Here is a 27,346-nt window from a genome sequence, read left to right as displayed (position 1 = left end):
ACCCACGTATTGGTACACTGTTGCCTGGTTCCTATGCAGGCTGAACCCGGACCGTTGTAGGGGCATGATGCTGAGGAGACGAAGCCATTGAAGGGTAGGGAACAAATCTAGCAGCATTTCTAGCATCCTGAGACTGAGAACCTGTCAGACTAGACTGTTCGGGCCCCACGAAGGTGCTCGTTCCATCAATGTTCATGCCATCTTGAGGGAGCCGACCCTTTCGAGAGAGTGGTGAGGGAGAGGCATGGGCCCTCGCAACTACTATTGGTCCAACATTATTATCGGTTTGAACAGAAACGAGAGGCTGACTTTGGTGATTCGGTGGTCCCGCATTCATGGTCGAAGGAGGAGCCGCTTGCTCATTTCTTCCATTCACAGTGCTTGTCTGTGTGCTATTACTGACAGCTTTCTTTCCTGTACTAGCCGTCCGAGGCTGCACAGTGCCATTCACAACAGTAGCGTGAGACTGCTTCTTCGATGGTTGATTCATCGTCGCTGCTGCGGCTGACCTCTGCAAAGCCTCAACAGCACTGGGCCGGTCGACCTCGTGATAATTAGGCTGCCCACTCCCTTCAGGCAGGTAGTAGTAGTGTCCGTCCTGAATATGGTAGGGTAAGGGTTTGTTCCGGGAAGCTGGCGAGCATCTATGTTCTTCCCAAGCTGGAGGTGACGGCAGCCCGTTTCCGTCTGGGTTAAACACAGGCTCGCCAACTATGTGATTTGTTAGTAAATTGGCATGCAAGACTTTTGGTGGTTATTCACACATACCTAGCCAGTTCTCAAAGTTTGAATTCTTCACGGCAGAAAGGATGTCATTCGGTTGAGTTCTCCCTTTGTGGAAGTTACTTGACAGCAAAAATGCCCGACGGCATTTGAGGGCATTGGCAACGACGGGCATCATGTCGTCTGTAAGATCGCCCATATCATTGCGATCTTCTTCTGAGAGAATATATACAATGAAGCCATCTTTTTCGGTCCAATTCCCGAGCTTTGTTTTGTTGTCGATGTTTTCGAGCCATTTATCGACCCATTCACCAATATGCTGAGCCGACTCTCTGCTGACGTCACGACGAATAATTTCATTTTCGTCGAATAGAGTGTTGACAACATTCCAAAGATTTTGCACACCATGGTGGTATAGATCACAGGCGTCAAAATAGGTGTAAAGATCGTCCCAGGAGTGTAGTTTTTTCATCGTCTTCATGTGGTTCCAATACGTCTTGCGAAGGGAATTGCACCGTTCTTGAATCTCGTCCTTGGACCAAAGATGAAGTCGACGCGGAGGCAAAATGTGCGTGAGGTAGCTAAATGGCTGAGTGCCGTTTTTTGTCGAGAAGATGGCCGGTGCATCACTTGGAGGATGGGTGTAAAAGCCGACCGGCAGACTATCCTCGACATAAGTGTCAACGACACCATGAGAGTTGGTTGACCTCATCATCTTATAGACAGCGGGTAAACCAAAAGGATATGCCTTGGAAAACTCTCGCTGGATACTCGGGGGTTGGTCCTCGGCTCGAACTCTTCCGAGAGCAGTTTTGTTGACAGAAGGGTGCGGTTGGCCATGTAGGCCGGGAACAAAGGTCTCCATGTAAAAGGTTGTTACAGATTTGTATATCGAGAGAAAAGAACAAAGTGAGAAGCTGTCGAAGAGCTTAGAGATAGGAGATGGTCGAAGACGCACAGTAGCCTGACTGGACCACTAATTGGCAAACTTGGCGATGCGAAGCGTGGTAGCGTTGCGGCACGTCTGGGAAAGAAATACAAAATGTGTGAAATGAGACTTAGGGCGTATCAAGAGAGTGTTGACATCACGGAGCAAAAAGAGGGGATTACTGATGGTTGCGAAAGGCGTTTGCAAAAGTTGAAGAAACCAATTCGCGGTGTTTATTGTTATTTATGAGCACTGCTGTGCAGTGAATTGAAAGTGAGCAACATCTGAAAGGAACTGAGGTCAGTGTGGTGCCCGCGTTTGAAACCCACAAACAAAAGATGCAGTGAATCTGCCCGACAACAACGGGGAAACCCGGCTGAGCATTAATTTCGACATCGAATCTTGTGTTCACATCGTACCGTAAAAGAATTTTCTCATCATCATTAACAAATGGTTGTCATCGTACGAATGTTCTTGAGGTGGCCATCCAGACAGGACGATAGATGTCTGTCCGTGCAGCCGTAGCTCAAATCCAAATTCACATGATCTGAAGTCGGTTTCGTCTCGACCGCCCAAGCAGCGCACAAAAAGACACTTCTTAACCAAGACATGACAATGAATCATTACACCAAAATAGGAGCAGGAGGGTATATATATACAGGCACGGGTTTTCCGTTTTCTTCGTTCTTGGGTATGCTTAATCCGAGGCTTGCGCCTTCAGAAGCTTGAGGATTTCGCTCTCTCTGTCTCCAGCAATGGCCTTGCCATTGTTCCAGTCCACAGTCTATGAAGAACATTAGCTTCTTCTTTCGCAAATCAAAACTGAGCCAGTGAAGCGGAACCCGATCGCAAGTACTTACCACCGGCCTCAAAAAGTTCTCCTTGCTCTCACGAAATTTCTTCAATGCATCCTTCTCATCGCGGGCTCCTTTGATAACGCTGGCAACGCCGCCTTTGCCAACATAGTCGAGGATGGTTTGGACCTGCTCGACGGTAGGAGGTTCCTCGGTAATATTGAGCTCGAATGGATCGCGGGTTGCCTTTGTCTGCGCAGTATGGTCGCTGGCCTGGTCAAGAGTAGCTCCGGCTTGGGCATTGGCAGAAATCTGCTTGACCAAGTTGGCAACTCTGGTGGAAGCTGGGGAGCTTGCCTTGTGGAAGACGGTGACGATGTCAAGCGACTTGTGCTGTGAACTTGTTAGCAAAGACGTGCCATCGTAGGTCAGACAAACTCGGCATCCTTACGAAACGAAACATGTTGAAGTTGTGAAGTAGTGTGTTGTGGGAAATAGCAATTGAGGATTTCAGCTGTCAGAGTATGATGATGAGATGTCGTGAATGACAGCCGAGCGTCTTTTTGGCGTCTGGTGGACCGAGCAAGCCAGACGTTCCTGCCTTGTTGATGGAGCTTTGGCACACCTGCCGAATGACGTTTGCAACTGACGAGCTCGATGTGGGTCTTGTTTTGTGCCTTCTGTGTGTTCATGCATCGGCATCCACCAGCGGCTCCCAAGCTGCAGGCAAAAAATGACGAGATCACCACCAACAAGGGTGTTCATCCAGCTAGCATTGTCCAAGCGAGATCAATTGCCAGTATTATCTCAGACTACTTGGTGCTCTCTTTGTGGTGGTATCCTAGATTTGTCTTACAAGCACCTCTTCTACGTCGCGCACTTCTTCTCATAGCTACAAACATTGAAGCTGAGAACTGCTGGCCATTGTCACATGTGAATACCTTACTGCGGCAAGACCCTCTCCTCCTCCTCCAACAAAAGGCTGTCAATTGAGACATCCAAGTGCATGTATTAGGTGCTATCTGGTTTGTGTGTCATTTTCCCAAATTGTCTAATTGTTAAACCGATCCGTTTCCTTTCTATACCTTGCTAAACCAAACGCCGCCGCCTGCTACGTGCAATAAAATCACTGCGTCTTTCGAAACTTTTCTGAAATTTCTTCCTCTGTAAACTTCCTGGCCAACCTCTTCAGCAGTTCTACCCGGCCATCCATAGTGAGATTAATCTGGTCGCCCATAGGTACCAGGCATTTTGCAAGGTGCTCGTAGTCCTTGCGCAACAAACGAAATGTAATCATGAGAAAGTCAATGTTATGAAACACAAGTGCCCCTTCTTTGGCATACGTTTTCTTCTGTTCAAGGAACGAGATGGGGTGGTCTCGCCAGTGACGGAGCGGATTGAGATGGTGAGATGTGTGGTAGCCGTCGTTGAAGCAGAATCGATTGCTCTATTACTCGTCAGTACTTTGTTACAAATCTCGCCGAGGTATTGGGTCAGCTGGGCGGAAGAGCATACCGCAACGTCAATTACAGTGATGCTAGACCGAAAATCAGAGTCCGGCTCCTCATTGTCCACGAAAGCATGTTGTCCCCAGTTTCCGACCATCAGTCCCATTCGCAGCATGAGGAATGGAAGAATGTATACGAAAAAGGTCGCCTTGGAGCCTACAACCTGGGACATCAGATAGTAAAATCCGAAGGTTGCGAACTCAGATCCAGCCGCCTTGAATGCCATGCCATATCGGTTCTTGCGTAGAAAATACAAGGGAAGATCAAACCACACTAGAAAGAAAAATCGGCCAACGTAGTGGAGGAAGTCCGGGAGACTGTCTCTCTGGTATCGGATAGTCGACGATAGATCGTCAGGTCCGTTACCTTCGACATGGTGATGCTTCACGTGGTGGTAAAAGTATGAGTTCCATGTGTGACCCATAAGAGGGTCGAGGACATAAGGAAATACTGCGTCGAACAGGCCATATCTTTTGGCCAGAATGCCCCGTTGGTGAATATGCTGGTGCTGCATCAAGGTATACGTCCCGACGTAATACATTTGCATGATAAAATGGAAAATGCCATGGGTGTAGGTGAAGTGACGGAATAGAAAGAGTGCGCTTGGCACAGATGTGGTGAAGTATAATATAAGATGAGTTATCATGGCGACATCGGTCTCATGGCGAACAATCCTCCTCGCTTGCCGGACGTATGGTTGCAAAAGATATTTGTTGACCAAAGGGTACAGATAGGAATGACAGTCATCGACTGACATGACGATTGTAGGCTCGAACTTGGCACTGTCGGGGTTCCTTGACGCCTTCATCGCCGCAATATCCCTGGCCTCATCTTGGCGGGCAACTGCCGTGGCTTCGTCCCCACTGCTGGAAGAGCTCTCCCCAGATCCCAAGCCAGAATCGTAATCAAATTCTTCTCGTTTGAGTTTTCGGGCCGGCGAGGCGCTGGCGGCTTTGATATCTCTGGTCAGGCACTGAAGAACCGCATAATCAGCCTTGGTCAGCGCCTTATCAAAGACGATATGCTTCTCCATCCTGGAGTCTGGTGGTGGTGAAAACGTAGAAATCTCTTTTCTTCTTCCGTGCGACAGCCCACATTTGCCTCTTTTTCTCACCGCTAAGTTTCGACCTGTGAAAATTTAGGGATGAAAGTTTGTCCAACATTCAACATTCCAGGTAGAAATACTGCAAATGCTAACTGCCACAGGGAGCTATCGAGGAGGCGCAGTTGACAGAGCTTGGTTTTACCCCTAAGCTTGGAGTGAGCTTGAGACGTCTCGGGACAGCCCCACCAGCAAAGAGATGAGGTTATTTCATATCCAGGGATTCACTTTGAGAACCTTGACCAAGTTCGCAATTGACCCATAAATAGGGTGCCGAAGTGCCATTATTAGTAGTGAAATGAACGGCACCTAGCTGCGTGTGTGTGTTTATTGGTTGTGCGATCGTTTTCGGTTCGGTTCATACTTTCGGAGCTAACGCCAACGTTGCTGCGGGCCAGTGGGTGTGCCCTGATATAATTAGGGTACAAAGGCTTTTTCCAAAGCCACGCTGACAATATATTGATAACTTTGCCGGATGAGCCGGTTTTACCTTTTCTCTCTGCATCATGTCGTTCGATGTATTTTTCATGTCAGTTTGAAGAGTGTGGGGCAATTGTTGGTCTGAGCTGTCAAAGAGTCTGGGCTCTCTTGGCTCTTGAGCTCTCAAGCTCTTGAGCTCTGGATCCGGCGGTGCCCCACTTACGACCGACCAGGCATGCATGTGTCTTGCAATCGCACTTTGGCTGTCTGGTAGCATACCGTAACGCAGAGCGGCATTTGTCCAACTCGTCAAGATGGAAATAATTACTTTAGCTTGAATCCACATATGACGTGCCTGTAAAAATTGTAGCTCGGTGGCATACAGAAAGATGGTTGATTACTGTGATGAATTGATGACGTCTTCGATGAAGTAATCCGTGGAGCAAAGTCTCCGCCATTGATCTGCCAAACTTGAAGATATATATAAGACGACTTCACGGCAGAAGATCAAATCAACATCACAATTAACAGATCAAGGATAATACGAAACAAACATCACCATTTGTGCATATTCATTCATGGTCATCATGTCGGGATATTCGAATGTTGGAACGTCTGCCGTCTATGAAGCTGGAGACCAGCGGAACGTAAAGGCATCTGAGAGAAACACCGCGGAGAGATTCGAAGAAGGCAAGCCTGGATCACACTCGTTGATCGACTCCAGTACGTATACCCAAACCAAGTGGTACTGCCAATATCTAATGCGAACATAGAGGATGAGAGATCTATCGCAAATCGTTTAGCCGCGGAGGAGGTGAGTACAGGTTTTCCTATCTTAAGCGGTGACTAGCATTCACTGACGCCGCCATAAACAAGAGAAAACAAGGCAGCACCGACGATTTTGAGACCAAACTGTCCAAGAAGGACCCTACCTTACCGGTACGTTTGGATAAACGGTGGCGCAAATCTAACGGCTACTAACACATTGAAAACTAGGCTAAAATGCATGGTAACGAGCCCTCCAAAGGAGCCAAAATTGATGCCGAATTGGCAGCAGAAGATGAGCAGCGGCTAAGAGAAAAGAAGGGCAAATAAGCAGGGCAAGGTACAGGAGGTCTACGAATTTTTGTAACACGTGTCGCAAGATATCAATTGAACAAAATGTGAACATCTTTCACAGCAACTTCGAATACGAGTGTCACGCCATGTTGAAGAGTAGAACGCACGAACGACCGATGTGGCTAAGATTAGTTGGGCGCAAGGTATGGGAATGGGAATCGATGTGAAATGTTCCAAGTCGTCTGCGATACCTAGACGAGCAACACTGTTAGTATGGTTGTCGTGCTAGCAAAGGCGGATTTAAAATATTGCAAGATGCAAAACAAAGACACAAGTTCAGAATATGTAAGAAATTGAATATCAGCTATCCAAACGGTATAGCCACTCCGGCGAGAGGGCCACCGAATAGAATCAATCGCAAATTATCCTCATCATAGAGATGTGTATGAGGGAGTGATTGAGGGGGTAAAAATGACTAAATAGCTTACCTTGATCATGGTCCTGGCTATTGGCATAGATATTCGGAGATAATCAATCCCTCAACGCCAATTGAAGCTTTCATGTTGTATGGATGCACCTCCAAAGGGTGCTCGAAAAAAATAGTAGTGAGGAATGCTGGCAGTGCAAAAAAAAGTTCGGACAAAAGCTAGGTAGTCAGGAAATGGTCCGTGCATGGGATTGGTGGGTCTGATGGCGGCACAGCAAAAACTAAAAATCCGAAAATTTTGCTTAGGGCACAGGTTGAATTTCCGCCCGCACACCACCCTAATAGCCGAGTGATCAAAAAGTCATTGGAGACTCCACGGTGTGAGAAGTCACAGAATCCATCCACCTTTCGAACGGCAACCCGACTTCGACTATTGGTATGAACAACGCCGAGCCTGCCTGCAGCTTGATATTTGTATCTCTGCAATTATTTTAATCGACTTTGCGACTGACAAAGAACCATTAGAACACCTGTCACAATGGGCGAAGCAGTTATTGAGGGATCCAACTGGCGCCTCGTCGAGGTTGGCCGCGTTGTCGCCATTAACGGAGACCACCCCTTCGCTGGCAGACTTGCTGCCATCGTCGAGATCATCGACCACAAGCGAGTATGTTTTTCAGAGCCAAACGGAAGCGATCGACTATGAATGGAGGATTAATTTGTTAACAGGTTCTCGTCGACGGTCCCTCTGCCGACCCTTCGCTGGCTGTCCCCCGACAGGCCGTCCCTCTGGCCAAGTGCCTGCTTTCTCAGTTCGTCGTTGAGGGCCTCATCCGCGGCTCCCGCCACGGCGCCGTTAAGAAGCTCTGGGAGAAGAACGAGATCGACGCCAAGTGGAAGGAGAGCAACTGGGCAAAGAAGCGTGAACAGATTCAGCGAAGGAAGAACTTGACCGACTTCGATCGCTTCAAGGTTATGCGACTGAAGAAGCAACGCCGATTCGAGGAGCGCAAGGCTCTGGCCAAGGTTAAGGCCTCCGCATAAATGGTCGGTTGAAATTTTTGGTCGGAGTCGAGGAGGTGCTTTGGAACAATTGGGAGCTGGCATTAGAAGGAGATGCATGGAACCCGGACAGGAAAAAAGCAACATTGGAGCAGCGGAAAGAATCTGCTGTCGTCCAAATATTTTACTCCCGTTCTGGAGGGGCTGTATGTCACATTTCATCGTAATGATGAGCGGCGTCAACACGGAAATTCAGAATTAAAATGAATTCAACGCATTGGGCGGTACCACAGCTTTGAACACTTTGTGATATGTATGACCGACGAAGAGATTTAATTGATTTGAAACCGACGTATTTTCTCGTACTCTCTGTGTCTTCAATTGCAGAAACTTAAACATTCGTCAAAACACCTTGCAGATCAATCAGTGACGGTATATGCCATGAACCTCTCTCACTGTCCCATGTCACTGGGGACGGAACTGAGTGCGAAAAATGCGTGATTACCTAATTCGGTTTAGCGTGGTTTGCCCACCAAACCCTAGAATTTCACTGTACTGCTATTCCCCAGCACAAACAGCTTGGAGAGAATCACCATCCAGGCCAGAAATAGATAATTCGGGCTCAGCACATCTGTAAGTGCCCAATCGCTGTCACGTACCGCCAGAAAATTTTCGCCATTGAATCCGACCCCCTGGACGAAGTTCTGTCGAATTTTCAGCGAGGGCCAAACCTAGGCGAGCCAAAAGCTAACCGTCATGTGTCCCCCTCAGTATCCAAAATGGCCAACCCCAGAATCGAGGAGCTCCCCGACGAGGAGACTCAGAGACCTACCGTTGAGGAGCAGGAGGACAGCAGCGACGAGTCCGATGCTGAGGATGGTGAGGCCAATTTGCCCGCCGGTTCTACCGCTGTGATCCACAACCGCAACGAGAAGAAGGCTCGCAAGGCCATTGAGAAGTTGCACCTCACTCGCGTTCCTGGCATCACTCGTGTCACTCTGCGCCGCCCCAAGAACGTATGTGCAGATATTCCAGGTGCACGCCGATACACCAACGGCTAGGCATGAGAAGGTCACAGGCGCTGGGAGCTAACTGGAGCTATCTAGATCCTGTTCGTCATCAACAACCCCGAGGTCTACAAGTCTCCCAACAGCAACACCTACATGTCAGTATTACGAAGACCGATGGAACCACGGTAAAAGAATGCGGGATTCTAACTATAGACGTGTAGTGTTTTCGGCGAGGCCAAGATCGAGGATGTCAACGCCACCGCTCAGCAAGCTGCCGCCGCTCAGATGGCCGCTGCTAATGCCGAGGCCGAGCACGCTGGTCACAACCACGGCGAGTCCAGCAAGGCTGTTGAGTCTGGTGATGCCAAGAAAGACGACGATGATGACGATGGCGAGGAGGTTGATGCCGAAGGTCTCGAGGATAAGGACATTGAGCTTGTCATGACCCAGGCCAACGTCAGTCGCAAGAAGGCCATAAAGGCACTGAAAGAAAATGACAATGATATTGTCAATTCGATCATGGCTTTGAGTATCTAAGAGGAACACTTTATTGGGGAGCGAGCGGTCAACAAATGAACTTGTCGTCACCAGTCCATGCAAAGTGCGTGTGAAGCTGGCTTTGTATTAGTTTTTGACGGCCGTGGCTATCAATTTACACGAAATGTCAGATATCACTGATGGATTTAAAATGGCATCACTGGATTTGGTTCCCAAAGATTCAATGCAGCTCTTCTATGCGATGTATGGCTCATCATTGAACTGTTATGTGGATGTTGCCTGTCTTGACGACAAAATTAACTCTGATGCCCAATTTCCACATTGTGCATGAAACCAAGTTACCCCCATCTGTACCAACAATCTGTCTGAAGCAAACACGCAAATAAAATGCCTGAACGAATGAACTCTATGCATTAGGCCAATATATTCCCGCAGCCTTGCATACGTTCGCGAGGAATGCCGAGTCTGCAGTCACGAACTAAATCACGTGACTCAAAACGCCAGCAATCTTGGTCGGACAAGTTCGGCACGGCAAATCATCAGCATCACCACACTCGCTCTCCGCTCCTCGAGACCCCCAAAACACAATCAAAATGGCGGCCACGGTAAGTTGACATGATCAATTGGGCTAGGTTAAACGAATTATCGACTTTATACCCGACGCCCGCCCCCGAGTCGCGCACCCGATGCCATTCCCAGAAGCATGAGCTAATTTTCACTCCTTACCCCGGAATAGCGAAGCGCAGCTCTCAAACTCGACTGGACCAAGGTCACCAGCTCGCTGGGCCTCCGCGGTCAGACCGTCGCTTCCCTCCAGGCCTTCAAGAAGCGCAACGAAGACGCCCGCCGCAAGATCCAGCAGCTTTCTGAGCAGCCCACGACTGTCGACTTCGCTGCCTACCGATCTTCCCTCAAGAACCAGGCCATCGTCGACGAGATCGAGAGGCGCTTCAAGGCTTTCAAGCCTGTCACTTACGACGTCACCCGTCAGCTCAAGGCCATTGACGCCTTTGAGGTTGAGGCCGTCAAGAACGCCGAGGCCACCAAGCAGGCTGTTGATCTTGAACTCAAGGATCTCGCTGCTACCCTGAAGAACATTGAGGAGGCCCGTCCCTTCGAGGACCTCACTGTCGTATGTAACGCGTTGAAGAAGTTTGTGAGAATGATACTGAACGTTTGTAGGACGAAGTTGCCGCTGCTGAGAAGTCCATCGACGAGAAGACCACCCAGCTTATCTCCAAGGGCAGATGGATGGTGCCTGGATACAAGGTATGTTTCGAGAAGGGGTATCTGTTCACGCGGAATAGTATTGCTAACGCCCCCAACAGGAGAAGTTCGGCGACCTCGCCATGGTGTAATAAATTCGCGTTCAGCGCTGCTACCCGAATTATTCCCTTTGTGTACTCTAGCATTGTAGATACAATATACTCAAGGAGGCAGAGTTTAGTCTCTGCTAATACCCCATTTAACTCTATATGTTTCGTGTCGAATTGTGATGGTTTGGTTTGGTCCGCCGGTGACCAGACAAATGTAGCACTTGGCGAAACAGTGGCCAGGGCAATGCGTACATTCAGTGCTAACCATTGACTGAGTCTCCTAGTGTAATAATGATGTCCCAGTTTCTCTCGTAATGTGAAATTATTAATTCTGAGTAGCCGCCTAGGTCATATGCTGATTAAAATACTCCAGATTTGGCACTTGCATCTCCCTACCCTATGGCCAACATACAATGGAAACGTGACAGTGGTAATAGGAAATGTCAGAATACACAGACAAGTAACAATCACCCTTGATACTATCAAATTGTCTAGTGTACTAACATGGAAAGGCTGGGCAAACCACCACCCAAGCCAAAGCCTGGGTCTCTAGGAACATAGTAAGAACTTCCGAACAAAATACTCATAGACTAGAAACTCAAAAATAAACCCGTCAAACTCCTCCCGGAATGCTCATATCTCATTTTGCCTCGATGCCGCTGAATCTGAATAGCTCGAAACTCTCTCGATTCTCGCTTGTTCGCTTGGTTTTTTATAGTTGGAAAAGCACCTTCTTATGGCTGTGCATACTTCTTGGTCCACTCCTTGGCTGTTGCAATAGCTGCTTGTTCATCTTCTTTCCAGCTCTTAGCTACGTCTGCAGCGAGGGGGTCATCAGGGTTCGGTGCGCCAAGCAGGGCTTGGATAGAGAGGAGGATGGTTCGAATTTGTAGAGCAGGTGACCAGTTGTCTAGTCGGTATGTCAGTATTGTATTTGGAAAGCGGAGGGGAGGGAGTGGGCTGACGAACTCTTCAGAACATCCAAGCAGATACGACCGAGCTTGTCAACGTTCGGATGGAAGATCTTGGTGAGAAAGCGAATCTTGGGAGGTGTCATTGGGTAGTCGTCAGGAAGGAAGAGTTCGAGTTTGAAGATACCGCCTGTACGCTTGTGTTAAAAAAAAAAAGCCGTTAAAGCGAGTAAGAGCTGCGCGAGAGTTGGGTACCTTCGTAGGGCGACTGGGTTGGGCCGTGGATCTCGACATCGAAATAACGCAGGTTATCCTCGTGAGGGACGGCGCTAATTCCAGGAACACTGAAGATTGGGACTCAGAGTTAGCAAGTATCCAAATCACTGCCAACGTGTGGAAATGGAAGGATGGCCAGAAGGAGGGGTGCGTACGGTTCCGCCATGAGACGTTCGGTCTCTTTGATGATGCGCTTAGGAAGAGCCATCTTGACTGTTGGGCCGGGATTCGCAGAGAGCGGACTCTTGTCGCAAACGAAAACAGTCTATTTACGGGAAAGCAGATCTGACAACGGAACCTGTATCTAGTCGAGGTTATGCTGTTGACAAAGGCGGCCCGCAAATGTGGTACGAGAGTTGAAGAAAGCAGCGATATGAGGCGGGGCATGCGACAACATTGGACCCTCGATGCCGGTCTGGTCTGGTGTGTCGTGGGCCCTGATGTCAAATTATAGGAGGGGCTTTTAGCGGTTGTGGATGCTGAGGCTGCTGAAAGCTGCCACTAGAATGTCAAGGCCTGAGTGTGACTGGTGGCTGGGCTGAGTGGCAGCGCTGCAGCAAAATAGGGCGGCTCTTTGGGTGTTTTTCTGGGCGTGGAATTGTGTCATTAAATTTGTAGTATTATTTACTGCCGGTTTATCTTGTCAAATCTGCCTTAGTTTTGTCAGTAGTTATGAGCCCGTTGGAGTACTGTCCAGACCTCTCTGCATGAGAATTTCAGATGTTACATAGAATTTTGAACGGAATATTGAACGCCAGTCCAAGTCGAGGGCCGTGACTGATAACCTGTAGTTCGGACGCCATGTACCCCTCAACGTCACAACTGTGGCGGAATACCTGATCGCCTGACCCCAGTTCCTCTACCCCTTGTAGTCTAGCTTCGTTCGTATCAGCATTCAAAGTCCCATGAGCTCAAGCTCTTGACATGACATCGATTTCATCGCTCCAGCTTCAACATCTTTGCTCCACACGTGCCTCGACATACCTCACAGCATTCTAATGCCAAAACGGCGACTGAGTATGCTGCCGACAACTTGCTAACAACCTACTTCACGGGGAGCACGCTGTTGCACTCCCCTCCTCTACTACCTCACCCGCGTCTGGCCTCCCATGAGCCACGACATGACCTGTATTGCAGGGTCTGTCGCATAGAGGCCTGCAGTCATAATGCCGTCATTCGACCAGCGGCCCGAATCGCCCAAGAAGGGTAGAATCATCAAGTCAGCATATGACAGTGAGAGCTTTGAATCAGATGGTTCCATTCATGTTGAGGGCCTGGTCGGATCGGCCACCATTTCTCCATCAGGTCGCGACATTGCGCTCGCATCGTAAGTTTCCCACGTCTGAACAACCCTCGATTTGACCTTGGCCAGAACTAACAGTGCAAATAAAGACCGGAGGGATTGGCAATCATTGACTTGGATTCTCCGTACAATCCGCCACGGCGACTGAAAAGTCATGGACTCCCTTGGCTTGTTTGTGATGTCCAGTGGTCACCTTTTGCAGCTCGAGACTACTGGGTTGTATCAACGGCCAACCACCGCGCCCTAGTATGGAATCTCAACTTGAGGGAAGATTCCAATACAGGTGCTATAGAGCACTCTCTGCAGGGGCATAGTCGTGCCATCACTGATGTCAACTTTTCCGCTCATCACCCAGATATGCTAGCTACATGCTCTGTTGATGGATATGTCCATTGGTGGGATCTTCGACGGCCTAGACAACCTGTTCTCACCTTTTGTGACTGGTTTGCTGGCGCAACGCAAGTGAAATTCAATCGCCAGGACCCTCACATTCTCGCTTCGGCCCATGACCGGTTCCTCCATATTTGGGACGACCGAAAAGCATCCGAACCCATCAAGTCCATCAGCGCACATACGTCCAAGATCTATGGAATTGACTGGAATCGTATCCGAAGCACTGGAATCGTAACGTGCTCCTTGGATAAGACAATCAGATTTTGGGACTACGGAAAGGATGGCGACGAGTTGGAACATGTCATCCGTACCGACTTTCCCGTCTGGAGAGCCCGTCACACTCCATTTGGATGGGGTCTGTTAGCCATGCCGCAAAACGAACCGGGTGATTTGTACTTGTATGACAGACTGTGGGGAGAAGACTCTCCCGTGGAGGTTGCCCCAAACCCCGTGGCCGTCTTCCCAGGTCACGGAGATCACAAAGCCAAGGAATTCCTTTGGAGAACTCGAGGAGGTGTTTCAGAGGACAACATGGACAACCGCGAATTTCAGTTAGTTTCATGGGGCACTGATAATGAAGTGAGATTACACTGCGTGGATGCCAGCGTATTTTCCGCTGTTGGTCATGTTAAAGGCGGCCCAGCGAGGAAGGGTCTCAACCTTACAAGACAAGGTGCAGCGTACAAGACTTTCCGCACGATCGATGACAGCGCGAGTCGCGACCGCAAGGCTGGCACCATGAGCGACCACAGAACTAGTACCAGTCTCGGACAGTACAAACAAGGAGGCGCCTCCTCGGGTGGGCGGCCTGGCTTGAATCGTCACCTTCGACCGGCATGGCGGGGACCGTCAATGAAGGCCAAGGTAGACTCAGGCAAGCATGTCGACAGGAGTCAGGCTCAACTTGGGTGGATGAAGGGTATTACCATGACCAAACGGAAGCCTTCCACTGACGGTTATAGGCGTCATGCGTCCAAGGATCACGGAATTCTCGGTCACCATTACCCGGATGACGAATGGGGTCAACCAGACACCATTCAAGAAGAACTTCTTCGTATCAGCACCCAGATACCAAAGGTCAAGTGGGAAAATATCGACATGGATAACTTGACATTGAATGCCTCTTTGACAGGGCCATGGGGTGTCGACGGCGAGTCCATCTTTGTCAAAGTGAAAATTGACATCCCTCCCGAGTACCCCAAGCTTAAAGCACCCAAATTCTTCATAGAGAAGACGTCCTTCATGCCTGAAGACACCCACAAGAAGATAACGAGAGAAATTCATCAACTGGCTGAACAGTTTCTGCAACGAAAGCAAAATTGTCTAGAAGTCACATTCACCTATTTACTCGGCGAAGTCGATCTGGAGTCCAGTACTACCTTCTTTAAGAATGTTCGAGACTTGGACGATGATCTCGATGGCCTTGCAGATGAGAGTTCTAGCGAAGAAGACGAGGACATCCCTGCTGGGGGGTCTGCCTCCATGTCTCAAGAGTTGCCCCACGCAGACGCAGACACGCGCTTGCCACGATGCCCAACCGTAACATCATTCCACCTCCGCCGCGTACCTGTGGCGCCCGATTCTCTCCAGATGGGCGGCTTGTTTGCTTCTTCCCTTCCAAAGAGGAAAAGGCTCGCGCTCTATTCTCTACGTCTGCGGAGCTCTATAGCAAAGAGCGTTCGAAAGGAGAGCCATTCTTTGCGGGCTTCGGTCGACTCACCTATGAGTTGCCGTCTAAGCAAAAGTATGCAATGGATGAAGCATCTGCCACAGACGACCAATCAGACGAATCTGACAGCGAAATGTCTTCGTCATCCTCAAGCGGCTCTGAGTCAACCTCTATGCATAAGATGAATTTGTGGTACAGCTCAAGCAGACAACTCCGAAAGACTTGGAGCGAAGACCGGTCTGTGAGATCGAGTGGAGGTGGCACTGGCGCAGGAACTGGAACAGGCACAGGGACTAGTCGTCGTCGATATGGCCGACCGCGAAACTTGATTTCAATACGCGACTTCCGAGCCGATCTTCCATCGAAGAGAGAATTTGCAGAGGAATATGCCATCTTTGGCGACGGGGCTGACGTCTGTGAACACAACGCCCTGGTCGCGGAGAAGTACGGTCACACCGAACTAGTAGATGTGTGGCGGTACCTGGCACTGTTGCTTACCAAGGGCATTCCCCTTGAAGTCTTGGGACGAGACGGCAACGAAGCGTCGATTTTGGTAATTGCCAGAGACACCGTCTCCAAGCATTGGAAGAATTCTAATTCACATGTCGAATCATCTTCAACTAATGAAAGTGGCTTGGTTGGCAGAGTCAAATGGGGACAACATCCCCTTGCTAAGGAATTCATAATGGACCTCTTTGATCATTTTGAGAAACTTGCAGATATTCAAATGCTAGCTATGCTATCATGCGTCTTCAACGAGCCTTACACCGACGATGGTGTAGCTTATGTGGAGTCCCATCTTCCTAAGCAAGAGACGCCATTACCCTTAAAGGCACCCTCGTTCTCTTTGGATTATTTCCCAACAGATGCCTCTTGCTGGAAATGGAATATTCACAGCCGAAGTCATACGAACTCAGCGGCCACCACCCCCGGAACACTCCACACTCCTGTTCACTATCCTGGCTCTCATGCCTCTGATGAGTTCCTTTGGAGCGGCGATGCGGGGACCAACTCATATTCCTGTGGTGAAACACCTCCTATGAAGAGCAAGACATTCCTCGGCGACAATGACCCGCCACCACCACCAATATCTAGGTCACCTACCAGTCGTGGCATTTTACGAGGGAACACCGGTCTTGCTTCAGCTTTTACCGCAACTCTTCCAAAATCCTTTGGTGGAGGTGGATCCTCATCACCACCAAATCAAGGCAGAAAGAGACCTAGCCCTGCTGAATATATTATGAGCAGTCTCGTGCCAACTGCTACCAACTCGGGCACTTCTACACAGGGACCTGCAAACGCTTCTGGCGAGTCTGGTGTAGCTAGAACCTCAATGTCCGACGAGGATTACCGGCGAGACGACTTCTTACCACTGGTTCCCATTTCAGTCAACATTATTCAAGCTGATCAGTCGATATTTGACGACGATGGATGGTTGAATACGCCATTGTTGGACTCTAGTCGATCTGGTATATATGCAAGATACCGATACGCCTATGCAGAGATGCTACAATTGTGGGATCAGCCTCTAGCGCGGCTGGAGGTCATGAAGTTCAACATCCTTCGCGATGACTCGGCAATTGTAATAACTGATGGGAGCTTTCACGAGTCAGCAACGCTGCGAGATGGTGCAAGCGGTACTGTAGGCCACCATAAGACTGGCTCATCCCCCATCGTAATGGGCAAGAAGGACCAACTTCAAAACCTCATCGCCTCGGGCCGCGGTCTAGATGTAACAGGAATCTGCCGCACCCATGAGACACAACTTGAGCCGGCACGCTATACCTCCTCTCATAACAGCGTGGGAGGAGCAGTTGGAACATGTGACAGGTGTCGCCGCACGCAGATGCAGCTCCGATGCGTATATTGCCTGGAACCTGTTGACGCCCTGTTTCCACCTTGCCTCTCGTGCGGATGTGCGAGTCACGAAGCTTGTCTCGCCGAATGGCATGCTGCGGGAGAAACCCTCTGCCCGGCAGGAGATGAGTGTAATTGCGTGGAAGAAGCGAATAATGGACAAGTCGAATCCTGGGCGGCACTTCGCGGTGCAATGCTCAAAGGCCGGGAAAAGCCAACCAAGCCTCCTATGCTTCCGCCTGCAGCCATGGAAGTCAGTGACGACGAAAAATTTGCACGGGGAAGAAACGACTGGGAGCGAGTTGAGCTTAATGTTCCTAGCCGAGAGCAAGGTGGACTGACAGTGCCATTATCACCTGCAGCATTGAGTTTTGGAAGATTGAAGAAGGCGGGAACCTGGTCACGAAACTCCAGTTTACGGGGTCCTGGTCGAAGAGGATAAGGCCGAAGTGATGATTTATAATACTAATACGGATTGTATGTATTATTGACGGCGGTTATGGACATTTGTGGATTAGCTTGGCGTTAGGGGTCGAATGTATAGTAGTAGTGGCTTTTGCGAACTCCGTGGCACTCTGTAATTGTTAGACTAGGAGGCTCTGTTTGTTAAGCATTGTATTGTACTATCACGATCTTTGGTGTTGCTTTATTACTTAGTATGTTGATATGGAAGTCCTCCAAGATAATAAAGGCATTCTTGGGTTCAAGTAGTTTGCTCTATTGATGCCTCTTTCTGTTTGTACTTCTAAAGTGGGAGGGAAGTGTCCTTGTACTTCGTGAAACGGTGCCATCTTGGTCAAGTCCTGAGTATATGACCTATGTTTGGTTGTATATATATGCTCTTAAAGTCGTCTGTTTACGAATGTGCCTCTTTTTTCAATTCCAAAATCGACAACAAGTCTATCGTCAGTTGGCGTGTATGAGTCCAATAATTAGTGTATGTTTGCATTTAAGTACATATAGCTGTGATGGTTCCCGACTTCAATGCCGGGTATTTGGCTTCCAGAACCTTCACACCGTGACTCCATCCCAAATAATCCTAGCCTTGATCCTCTTTCTTCACTCCAAAAGTATCTGGAGTAGATGTCTGCCCTTATCCCATGCTACACGGCTATCTTCATCTCGGCCCAGCGGAGATCTCCTCTGCAATTTCTGCGCCTGTATAAAGCTTCAAGTTGTCAATAGTGGTCCTCCCGTTGTCCGCTGCACGCCAAACATCACTCTCGATTGGCTTTTTTAAGTCCAATGGTTGTTTGTATTTTTCATTTCCTGGGTCTTCCCAGTATCCGAACCAGTCAAAGTGGCCCAGACCATTGAACTCGAACGACACGATATCCCAGATCCTCCTTATCTTCTTCATTTCCTCCCCATCTTCTTCCGACCAATCCTCCTCCGCGGGGACATTCTGCCAGAAGTGGTGTGTTAGCTGTGGTGGAGTATCACCCGGTCGAATAACGTATATCTTGACAACCATTTCTGGGAAAGCTATCGGTAATGGTCCTCCTTCGGGGAACCCTAGTCCGTATCGATTGACTTCATCCCAGGACATTGGGGAGAATTCGACTCTCCGATTTTCTGTAAAGTAGCGGAACCCTGCCCAGTGGCCTCCTAGAGACGTCGGCGTCTCAGAATAGCCTCGAAACCCGATAAACGGAGTATACAATGTGTTGATTTCGTTTAACTTTTTTCTCTTCTGGTTCTTGAAATGTTCAAATGCTAGCTCTTCAGGTGCTAGATCTTCAAGTGGCCCCATTTCAGGTGTTAGATCTTCGTGTGGTAGATCTTCAACTGTTGCGTCCCCCTTTTTGAAGGCACAATCAAAGAATAGGGAGTCCTGTGGCCAATCCAGTTCCCCTCGACCCTTCCACAAAATGCCATTGTCGCCGACGATACTTTTGCCGTTAAAGTGTTTCATACTTTCGCCAAGGGTCTCATCTCTAGTTTCCATGGACCATCGGTTTTCTGACGGTAGGAGATTGCTGGTAACATGCGGTCCCTGGACCTGGTAGCCGGTAAGCCGCCAATCGCTTCCACATATTCTATACGTCGAATAGTACTCCCTGAGATTTGGAAACCTCCTGAGGTCGAGCATGTTGTCAACTCTGGGCAAGGCAGGAAACTCAGAGAATCCCTCGTATCTCTCTCTGTCCCAGGTATATCCGAATAGAGCATGCTTATTTAGTAGCCGTTGGATAGGGACCTCGCTTAGACAACGCGGAAACCTGCCCGCAGAGTTGTCACCGGGTTCCTTCTCCGGTGCAGCTTTGGCATAGTTCTCTGGGATGTCGAGACGAGGAAGTTTGTTGGCCGAGACCACCAGTAAGTCGTTCACAGGGTCCGCAGCGGTTTCAAACCTTTTATACCAAAACCCCCATGATAACATTGTCATCTCTGCTGAGTAGGAAATCCATCTTAAGCAGCGAACTTGGAGGTATTCGGTTCTTGATTCTCGACAAACTTGTGCCAGCGCATTCCACACCCTCACCTTCGCCGGCGGCGGCCGGGCTACTACATCCGCATTGAAGAAAGCAACTTGCGCTGGTTCAATGGCTAATCTATAGATTTCGCGACGAATTTCTGTAGGGAGTTCTAAGAAACGAGACAATATGGCCGGCGTTTCGTTCATTGAAAGGGCTGGGTGCGTGGGGTCTTGATCGCAGCCGTTCTTCATCGCGGAAGATCGTGCGGACGAGGAGAACCGTCTGGAGAAAAGCAAGGGATCCGTAGTGGAGAAGGGCAAAGTAGTGGCTGTATTCTCTGTAGAAAACCGATGAGATGTTTGTTGTGGCGACCTGAGAAACCGTAGGAGACGACGAAACGAGATCCTGGACTAGCGGAAGAGTCTTGATGGGGGCAGCCTCGCTGCAATGATTTATAGGAACTAAAGCTTAGGATGCACGTGAAAAATCTTTTTTGTCTTCAATGTCATCTATGAACATTGAGTGAAGTCCGAGCGATGCATGGTTGAGGCATCTACGTTACATGGTCAGTCTGGCCGATGGACGGTTCACACAACTCATGTATTTGATTTTTGCACTAGTGGTTTTCAAGCCGTTCAGGTCGAGGAACAAAGTTACTGAATAGAACAGCAAAGAAAGAAGAAGAAAAAAGAGCACAAGTTGGCCCTTGTTATGTTTCAATCGTGTTCAGGTATTCCCCTGTTTTAATGCTGTGTGCTGAGGCAGAACCTCAATTACACGAAGCAACCCAACGTTCAACCTATAAATCTAAATCCTCACATTCATTCACGTATGTATAGGTCAAGATGATACGGACGCGATATACACCTGGGTTGCCTGATGCAATCATTCCCTCATCCAACTGCCGCAAACTGAATCTTGATATCTTTGTACATGTGGCTCACATACACAGCTTCATTGTCAAGCGCCAGGCATGCTTCCCCCGAATCCAATATTTGACATCGAGAATTATCAGCTCTAACATTGTTAAAGTTGTGTTGGAGCCCATGAAAGGAGAACTTGAACATGATTTTCCACTTGAGCGAGGAGACCGTCCTTGAATGAACAACACAGGTAAGTAACCACTGACATGATGAATGAGCTTCAATTGATTAAGACTCTAAAAAGCCAAGGACATTTATCTATAAATTCTCATATACACAGAATGCCACAGCAAAGTGCCCTCCCCTAATGTCTCTACCGTAGGAAACTAGTTGCAACTCAAACAAGGTCGTACAAAACAGCGCCATAAAGTCATTCGTCAGTAAAGTCGTCTTCAAACATGAGAAAATAGGATTCAAAGAGTTGATCCTCAACTTGCAATCCATCGGCATTGGGCAACATTGACAAGGCTCATCGAGATGCACGTGGCTCGTTCGCACAAGGCAGGCAGGCACTTTCCTTTCCTGCCGTTCCTGCCGTTCTTGCCTTGGCTTACATTTTGTCCCACCTCAACCCCAAAATGACTGGGAATATTTCGTCAAATTTCCTCTTCTCCCGCTGCCACTCTGCGTCTTCTTAATGGCCCATCATGCGACAAGTACGAGATCGTTATTCACGCTGATTCCCGGCATTTAATCACGCAAAATGCGGCGTCTCTCAAGGCTCAAGCCGCTTCGACTGCGGTTTGTGCGCGGCGTATGCGTCGATGGTCGGAGGACAGGTCATCCAAACCGTCCCAGCGCAATGAAAACGTCAGGATCCGCTCGACTATGATCCATCTCATTCGGTTGGCAGATGTATCAGTCTCCGTACTGCCCTGCTCGACCATGGTAGACCATGGCCAGATGCGCTGCCATTTGTTTACCTTGTCGTCTGGCCTGTTAGGGGTATACTTGCCATCCACGAAGACCACCTTGGACACCATCCTTTGTCGGCCATGGTTGAGTCTCTGGCAGTCTTCTTTGCCACATCTCCCTTCTCGGAGGATCAGTTTGGTTTCTGGCTCGCTCAAGTCCAATGGAGCAATCTCGATGATGTCCTCATCCACCCAGTATCGAAACTGTCTGGCCGTTTTCCGCAAGCGAACTTCACAAGGCATATCCTTGTCGACGCCCACCATCCAGGATCGATCTACCTCGCCAACCTTGATGATCCAGAGATCTCGCAAGTTTGGAAACCAAAACTTATCAAACTCGATCTTGCCATGTTTGCCGCTCGGGTAACACGCTGCAAGGTACGCCGAGTAATGAAACAAGCCGTCTATGCGGCCATCGTCGGGGAAACAGTCCCAAAAGGCGAGTCGTTCCACGCGCATGGCCAGCTCTTCCAGGGGCACATTTGGTCTCTGGTCCGAAATATTGGGGTCGCAGACCAATATATCTCGAGAAAAGTGAAAACATGATCCCCGTCCGACTGATTCATAGCCATGACGAGTCTCTGCGCGAGCTTCCACATTCAGCTGGGTCACAGAAGGCAATGGATATGCTTCCTTCTGCTGAACCAGGTCATCGAGAATAAGAACCCGAGGTTCCACAGCGCAGGACCATATCTTGAGTCGAAGCTCAGTAGGTAACTCAGCAAAGTTGGCCATTTGGTGACAATGCTTGCCATGTGCACACTCGCTCTTTGAGCCACAACAGCACTGTGCAGCCGCCATGTCATGATAATATTTGGAGTCTCATTAGGGTGGCCGGGGGGTCTATGGCAGCTTGGTTCATACTTAAAGGAATAAAGGAATTTTAGTTTCAGCCCGTTCCAAACTGCCGGGTCACCACTGGGGCCAATCTTATACAGCTGAATGGGTGTGGCGGACTAGGCACGCGATGGAGAGACTGTCATGCCGCTACTTATTATTCGGCCAAAACCACAACGCCATCATCGTTATCTGGCGGACCCGAACGAAGGGTGGTGGTCTGGCCTGGGTACGGTCGCTCCGGACTCCCAAAAACAAAAATTACCAGGTAGCTAGCTACCTTGGGAACTTATTCCCATGAAGCCATCGTCGGCATCGCTGAATGACAAAAAGGATACACTGTGCCACCGCCACCTTGGTTAGACTGGCTTCACCGACGGTCTGTTCCCGGCGGCTAGCTGCATCATGATGGCGTTGATCACTCGGCCAACAACCCAATAGGCGGTATGGGTTTGGATGAACCTCAGCTCCATGGACTCCCTACATCCCATGTGATGGCAAGGTTTTGTCTCAGGCACTTGCACGGAGAAATAGTATGGGGAGCCGCATGACGGGCAACTTGTGGTGCAAACCATCGGGATTGTCCTATGCAAATCGTGGGGAGGGGGGGTCACGATCCCGCATCTCTTCCTACTTTGGGCCAGTTCGCCATGAATGCCAAGGAGGGCACGGGCACGGTTTTTACAGGCTTCAAATGCCCACTGGTCAAAGAACGAATCCCATGCTGTCACCGCCCGACGGGAACGCTGCATGAAAACTGCATTGACGAGGCGGTCCCATCCCGTGTTGGCGATATTGGCGACATCGGGCTGCCACGTTGCCCAGGAGTGCAGCGTTGTGCTGACGTATGTATCTACCCGGCTCCATGGCAGATTTACAGGGCTCGGTTGGTTCATTATCTACAGTCACCTTGCATCGTGTCTCATCATTTCATCATTTTTGTTGCCTTGGGTACGGCGTGAGTGATGAGCAAAGGTGACAAAAGTCTTCGCACTGTAAGTATGTCTTTCCGTTCAGCTCGGGGTGGGTTTCATTCTTGGGTTACATTCTCCTGATGTCGGAACCCAATCAGCGTGGTAAATTTATAGATAGCCTGATCGGAGGATTCTTCACGGCGCCTTGGATCTGGTGAACAATCGGGAGGTTCACGGGAAAGGAAACAATGGGACACACTCTTTCTGTTTGACTGGCTTGGAATTTGCGGTCAGACTACCCGACATCCTTATGGCTGTAAGATTCGAGCCTCTACAGCCGACTGGCTTGCTCCGCGGTGGTATCAAGAAAATCGTTGATAAGTTGCGAGAATGAACGGGCATACTGAAAAAGAAAGCCATGGCCTGAATCAGGATACAGGTGAAGTTGAGCATTTGCGTGGCTTAGCTTTTTCCACATGAGAATGCTGTTCTCGGTAGGCAGAAGGAGGTCATTGCATCCTAAGAGATGTTCTGGTTAGACTGGTTGCTGATAGCCGTCGGATTTCCGCACAGAAACACAACATGGCTTGTTGGACCAGAGTCCCGGCCAACAAGTCATGACGAAAGCACTAACCATTCGCAATCAGGACTGGAAGTTGAAGCTCATGAAAACGATCATATGACGCATCCCTAGCCTGCTTAGGGTCCATAAACTTGGCAAATGAAACGGCTTGTCTGTGGGCGTTTTGCGCATCAACATAATCTGATCTGTTGGATCGTGCGTCAACAATGCGGTCCCAGGCGGCCATTCCTGCGGCCTGGCTCCGTTCCGAAGTATGGAAGAATGAATCTAGAAAGGCCTTGCGCTGCTCCTCGGCGGTTACGGCGGCTTTGAGCTGGTTAAAGGGCCCAAGTGGTGCCGTCGTGACACCATGACCTGTGCTTGGGATGGTACCGCAGAGAATCAGGCTTCGTACCAGCTTGGGAGCGTTGAGGGCAACCATCTGCGCGACACATCCTCCCATCGAGAAGCCCATGACATCTGCTCGTCGGATGCCCAGCGCCTCCATGACATTGATGTAATTCGCGGCCCAGCCAGCAAACGTCTTTGCTACCTCACCTTCCGACCTGCCCACGCCAGAGTTGTCAATCAAGACGACTGGTCTTCGAGCAGCAAGCGGGTTGATCAATGCCGGATCCCAATGGTCCATTGTGCCCCTGAAATCTCACAAAAAAGAAGCATTAGCAAACCAAATATCTCCGATTCATGACTCAATGTCGTTTCACGTAACCGAAAAAAAACGGGCAAAAGGTCAACATACCTAAAGTGCATGAGCAGAACCAACGGAACGCCATACGTCCTCCCCAGCCGCCGATACGCAAACCTCGTACCCCCAACATTCACATACTGATCCTGCGCAGTCTCAAAAGTCGCCATTGTGCCAAAGAACATAAACTCGTAATCCTAGCTCAGTTTCTCCGTCCCAAAGCTACCGTTGAAACGATCAAGTACGCCTCGCGCCGGCCCGGCATTCGGAGCTTCCCCACGATAAGCTAGCCGAGGTTCTCGACGGCACGGCACGTCACCTGACACGACGACAACATCACCAAGTTATAACAACAAGGTTAAAAATGAAGTCCGTCATTGCAAGTTCTTGGCGTTTTACAAACTGCAGAGTCTGGGGGGTACCTTGGTTTCTTTTGTCCGCATCGTCTTTGTTTCTATTTATGGGCGTAAAGCCGTGGCAGCAGGATGATTGGGCGAGATGTTCTGGTTAAGTTTCGACTGGGGGAGTGTTGTTTCAGAAACAAGGCCCCTTATCGGAACTTTTCTTTCAAGCGTGGGTATTATTTTTGGAGTGGGAAACGGGTTTTGTTGGAACAAAAGAGTAAGCGGGTTGATGGTTGGGCTGATTCGTATTGTTCGGGTGACGACTTCGAGGGGCAGCTGATGGAGCTGAGAGTTATGGTTGAGTTGCGGTAATTTAGTTGTGCATTCTGAGATGAAGTGCTGCAGTGCTGACGACATGGGAGTTAAAGTGCTTATTCTTGGCGAGTTTCGAAATGATATGTCCGGGTTCGGTTGTAATTGGAGTAGGAATAATCATAGCCCTTGGAAGGTTCGACGTAAACGTATACTTGAGTTGTGGGATGCTTCGACTTCAACAGGTACAGTAACCCTGTAGTATGTAATTATATTCAATGCTGTCTTGAATGAACGTGATATGTGGGAATCTGGTCTAATCTTTCTTTCCAAGCCGTGCCCATCCTAAACACAAACGCCTTGCTAAATAGTGTAGATAGATATACTCCATGCAATGTATTCGTCGGCAAAATGGTGCCTAAATCCTTCCTGTGATGCAACTCCTTTCTTGCCTTGGTCACCCTGGCCAGTCGTGTTGAATTGTGACATATGTTTTTTTTTTTTTTTCATGATTTTGTCGTCTCCTCTAGTCTGTCGCTCCTTGACAAGGCCTTCTCTGCTAGAGAAGTGTCGAGAGCAGGAGAGTCGACTGGCTTTTGTAGCGAAGCAACATATGCCCTAATCAGAGTTAGTTAAACGGCTCTAATATTCATCGAAGTTTCCCGATGGAGAAAGGAACCTCCAGTGCGGAAATGATGGCAAGGACAGCACAAAGCTTACCGTCTTAGATAGGAACAGGCAACGGCCAGGACCAAAGAAAATGCCAGAATAAACACAGCCAATCTATTCCTGAAGCCCAAAAGCGAAATCCTATGTCTGTGGTGGTGACGGCCTCCTCGTCCCTTTCCTCGTCCAGGGTTAATCATAAAAGGCGCGACCTTCTTTCCGAAAGACACGGTCATGACCTCGCCGTTGCCATCCGCCACGGCGCCACGGAAGGACTCGGTAAGAAACCCCTGGACATCGGAGGCTGCATCCGTAGCATATCTCGTGATTTTGGTGACGATTGTGTTTGTGAAGCGGCTGGTGTGTGCCTCGACTATTTCAACCTTGACAATGTCCCTTCGCTCCATGAGGTTGTCGTCGTCTGAGATGATCGGTCCTTGATGCCAGGCCGGGGCCGCGCAGGCCATGGCCGACAGAGAGATGAGGATGAGCGGGAAACGCATTTTTGGCGATGGTGAGAGGGCGGTTGGGTGATGAGTTTGGTGATGTTTTGCAAAAGATGGCCGAAGTGCCTGCTGTAGCTGTCGGCGACTTCTCAAGGCGCTAAGAAAAAAATCCGCGACGACAGATCCAAAAGACAGAGGCGGTTATATTTGCAGGTCCAGATTGTTAAAGAGATAATGAGATGTTTATTTTAGTCGCTGGTGGCTGACGATGATCCGGGACGTGAGTCTGTCTCAAAACACGAAACAGCTAGGGTTGCATTTGATGTAAGTGAGTATATTTTGGCGGCGAGTAAGGAGTGGTAGGTGGAGGGCAGAGTGCTCAAGTCAAACAATGGCTGGGCTTGGCCTCGTAGTCGTCCTGTATCTGGTGAACAGAGAGTGAATAGAGGCTGGAGATAAACCAGAGTTCAGCGCAATATGCGTGCAGGTTGGTGAAGGAGAATTAGAAAGAGAGGGAACAGGCTTCGATGGGCGATGCACGACAGAGATGGGCTGGGATAGAGATATAAGGCTGGACTGGCGGTGCATGTGGGCTGTCTGCTCTTTGGAGCCAAGTCTGGTCTGGTCAATGGGACCAGACCAGGGACCAGACTGGACATGGAGTGGAATGTCAGAGAGGTCAGAGAGGTCAGAGAGAGTCTGGGGCCTGTCCAAACTGAGACCAACTGACATACAGACGGGGAGGGGTGTGAAAAGATGCGAAAGGTGTGAACATTGAAAGCCACTGGAGGAAGCAACAATGGCGATAAAAGGCAAAGGGTCTTTCCTCTCTTGCCTGGCCTGGCGAAGCTTGAGCAGGTACCGGGCTGGGCAGGACAGGCGCAGGGCAGAAGAAGCACCGCACCAGACAAGCACTGGTACAGGTACAGGCACCCATACCTGCACCCGGCACAGGGGTCTTTGCTAGTGTCAAATGATCCAGTCTGGCCAGCTCCAGTCTGCACCGCACCGCACCGCCCAATGCACCGCAGCCAGCGCAACAAACAGCGGAGGCTGACTGGATGGACCAGACCAGACTTGAACCAGACTTGAACTGGACCCAGTGC

The 27,346-nt window shown here is 49.4% G+C and overlaps 13 protein-coding genes across 13 annotated transcripts; 5 read left to right on the top strand and 8 right to left on the bottom strand.

Annotated features, from left to right (window-relative positions):
- Positions 1–31: 31 nt before the first annotated feature.
- VFPPC_16116 (hypothetical protein) lies at positions 32–1,588 on the bottom strand (the record flags this gene model as incomplete). The annotated part of the gene is made up of 2 exons (XM_018293869.1): positions 32–711; positions 769–1,588. The coding sequence occupies 2 exons, from the start codon at positions 1,586–1,588 to the stop codon at positions 32–34; spliced, it is 1,500 nt and encodes a 499-aa protein (XP_018144169.1).
- Positions 1,589–2,348: 760 nt separating this feature from the next.
- Positions 2,349–2,908, bottom strand: VFPPC_14430 (hypothetical protein; the record flags this gene model as incomplete). Its single annotated transcript, XM_018292199.1, has 3 exons — positions 2,349–2,435; positions 2,512–2,838; positions 2,897–2,908. The coding sequence occupies 3 exons, from the start codon at positions 2,906–2,908 to the stop codon at positions 2,349–2,351; spliced, it is 426 nt and encodes a 141-aa protein (XP_018144168.1).
- A 663-nt stretch (positions 2,909–3,571) lies between these two features.
- On the bottom strand, positions 3,572–4,986 carry VFPPC_08535 (acylamide-delta3(E)-desaturase; the record flags this gene model as incomplete). The annotated part of the gene is made up of 2 exons (XM_018287224.1): positions 3,572–3,892; positions 3,961–4,986. The coding sequence occupies 2 exons, from the start codon at positions 4,984–4,986 to the stop codon at positions 3,572–3,574; spliced, it is 1,347 nt and encodes a 448-aa protein (XP_018144166.1).
- Positions 4,987–6,062: 1,076 nt separating this feature from the next.
- Positions 6,063–6,570, top strand: VFPPC_14429 (hypothetical protein; the record flags this gene model as incomplete). The annotated part of the gene is made up of 4 exons (XM_018292198.1): positions 6,063–6,198; positions 6,249–6,289; positions 6,352–6,414; positions 6,472–6,570. 4 exons carry the CDS (start codon positions 6,063–6,065, stop codon positions 6,568–6,570), a joined length of 339 nt encoding a protein of 112 aa, XP_018144165.1.
- Positions 6,571–7,499: 929 nt separating this feature from the next.
- VFPPC_16115 (ribosomal protein L14) lies at positions 7,500–8,005 on the top strand (the record flags this gene model as incomplete). The annotated part of the gene is made up of 2 exons (XM_018293868.1): positions 7,500–7,628; positions 7,691–8,005. 2 exons carry the CDS (start codon positions 7,500–7,502, stop codon positions 8,003–8,005), a joined length of 444 nt encoding a protein of 147 aa, XP_018144164.1.
- A 737-nt stretch (positions 8,006–8,742) lies between these two features.
- On the top strand, positions 8,743–9,510 carry VFPPC_14428 (Nascent polypeptide-associated complex NAC; the record flags this gene model as incomplete). Its single annotated transcript, XM_018292197.1, has 3 exons — positions 8,743–8,979; positions 9,070–9,128; positions 9,195–9,510. 3 exons carry the CDS (start codon positions 8,743–8,745, stop codon positions 9,508–9,510), a joined length of 612 nt encoding a protein of 203 aa, XP_018144163.1.
- A 554-nt stretch (positions 9,511–10,064) lies between these two features.
- Positions 10,065–10,829, top strand: VFPPC_14427 (ATP synthase D chain, mitochondrial; the record flags this gene model as incomplete). Its single annotated transcript, XM_018292196.1, has 4 exons — positions 10,065–10,076; positions 10,208–10,603; positions 10,654–10,740; positions 10,800–10,829. The coding sequence occupies 4 exons, from the start codon at positions 10,065–10,067 to the stop codon at positions 10,827–10,829; spliced, it is 525 nt and encodes a 174-aa protein (XP_018144162.1).
- Positions 10,830–11,521: 692 nt separating this feature from the next.
- VFPPC_08533 (ubiquitin-conjugating enzyme, active site protein) lies at positions 11,522–12,182 on the bottom strand (the record flags this gene model as incomplete). Its single annotated transcript, XM_018287223.1, has 4 exons — positions 11,522–11,697; positions 11,757–11,888; positions 11,954–12,042; positions 12,130–12,182. The coding sequence occupies 4 exons, from the start codon at positions 12,180–12,182 to the stop codon at positions 11,522–11,524; spliced, it is 450 nt and encodes a 149-aa protein (XP_018144161.1).
- Positions 12,183–13,140: 958 nt separating this feature from the next.
- Positions 13,141–17,638, top strand: VFPPC_08532 (WD repeat protein; the record flags this gene model as incomplete). The annotated part of the gene is made up of 3 exons (XM_022428616.1): positions 13,141–13,301; positions 13,367–15,271; positions 15,340–17,638. 3 exons carry the CDS (start codon positions 13,141–13,143, stop codon positions 17,636–17,638), a joined length of 4,365 nt encoding a protein of 1,454 aa, XP_022284416.1.
- Positions 17,639–18,313: 675 nt separating this feature from the next.
- VFPPC_14426 (hypothetical protein) lies at positions 18,314–19,867 on the bottom strand (the record flags this gene model as incomplete). Its single annotated transcript, XM_018292195.1, has 1 exon — positions 18,314–19,867. The coding sequence occupies one exon, from the start codon at positions 19,865–19,867 to the stop codon at positions 18,314–18,316; it is 1,554 nt and encodes a 517-aa protein (XP_018144159.1).
- Positions 19,868–21,261: 1,394 nt separating this feature from the next.
- On the bottom strand, positions 21,262–22,188 carry VFPPC_14425 (hypothetical protein; the record flags this gene model as incomplete). Its single annotated transcript, XM_018292194.1, has 1 exon — positions 21,262–22,188. One exon carries the CDS (start codon positions 22,186–22,188, stop codon positions 21,262–21,264), a length of 927 nt encoding a protein of 308 aa, XP_018144158.1.
- Positions 22,189–23,535: 1,347 nt separating this feature from the next.
- On the bottom strand, positions 23,536–24,642 carry VFPPC_14424 (alpha/beta-hydrolase; the record flags this gene model as incomplete). The annotated part of the gene is made up of 3 exons (XM_018292193.1): positions 23,536–23,723; positions 23,839–24,422; positions 24,527–24,642. The coding sequence occupies 3 exons, from the start codon at positions 24,640–24,642 to the stop codon at positions 23,536–23,538; spliced, it is 888 nt and encodes a 295-aa protein (XP_018144157.1).
- A 992-nt stretch (positions 24,643–25,634) lies between these two features.
- On the bottom strand, positions 25,635–26,297 carry VFPPC_08531 (hypothetical protein; the record flags this gene model as incomplete). The annotated part of the gene is made up of 2 exons (XM_018287221.1): positions 25,635–25,746; positions 25,849–26,297. The coding sequence occupies 2 exons, from the start codon at positions 26,295–26,297 to the stop codon at positions 25,635–25,637; spliced, it is 561 nt and encodes a 186-aa protein (XP_018144156.1).
- Positions 26,298–27,346: the final 1,049 nt, after the last annotated feature.

Source organism: Pochonia chlamydosporia, chromosome 4, assembly GCF_001653235.2.
Source record: "Pochonia chlamydosporia 170 chromosome 4, whole genome shotgun sequence".
Classification (NCBI taxonomy): domain Eukaryota; kingdom Fungi; phylum Ascomycota; class Sordariomycetes; order Hypocreales; family Clavicipitaceae; genus Pochonia; species Pochonia chlamydosporia.
This window is presented reverse-complemented; position numbering and strand designations above follow the sequence as displayed.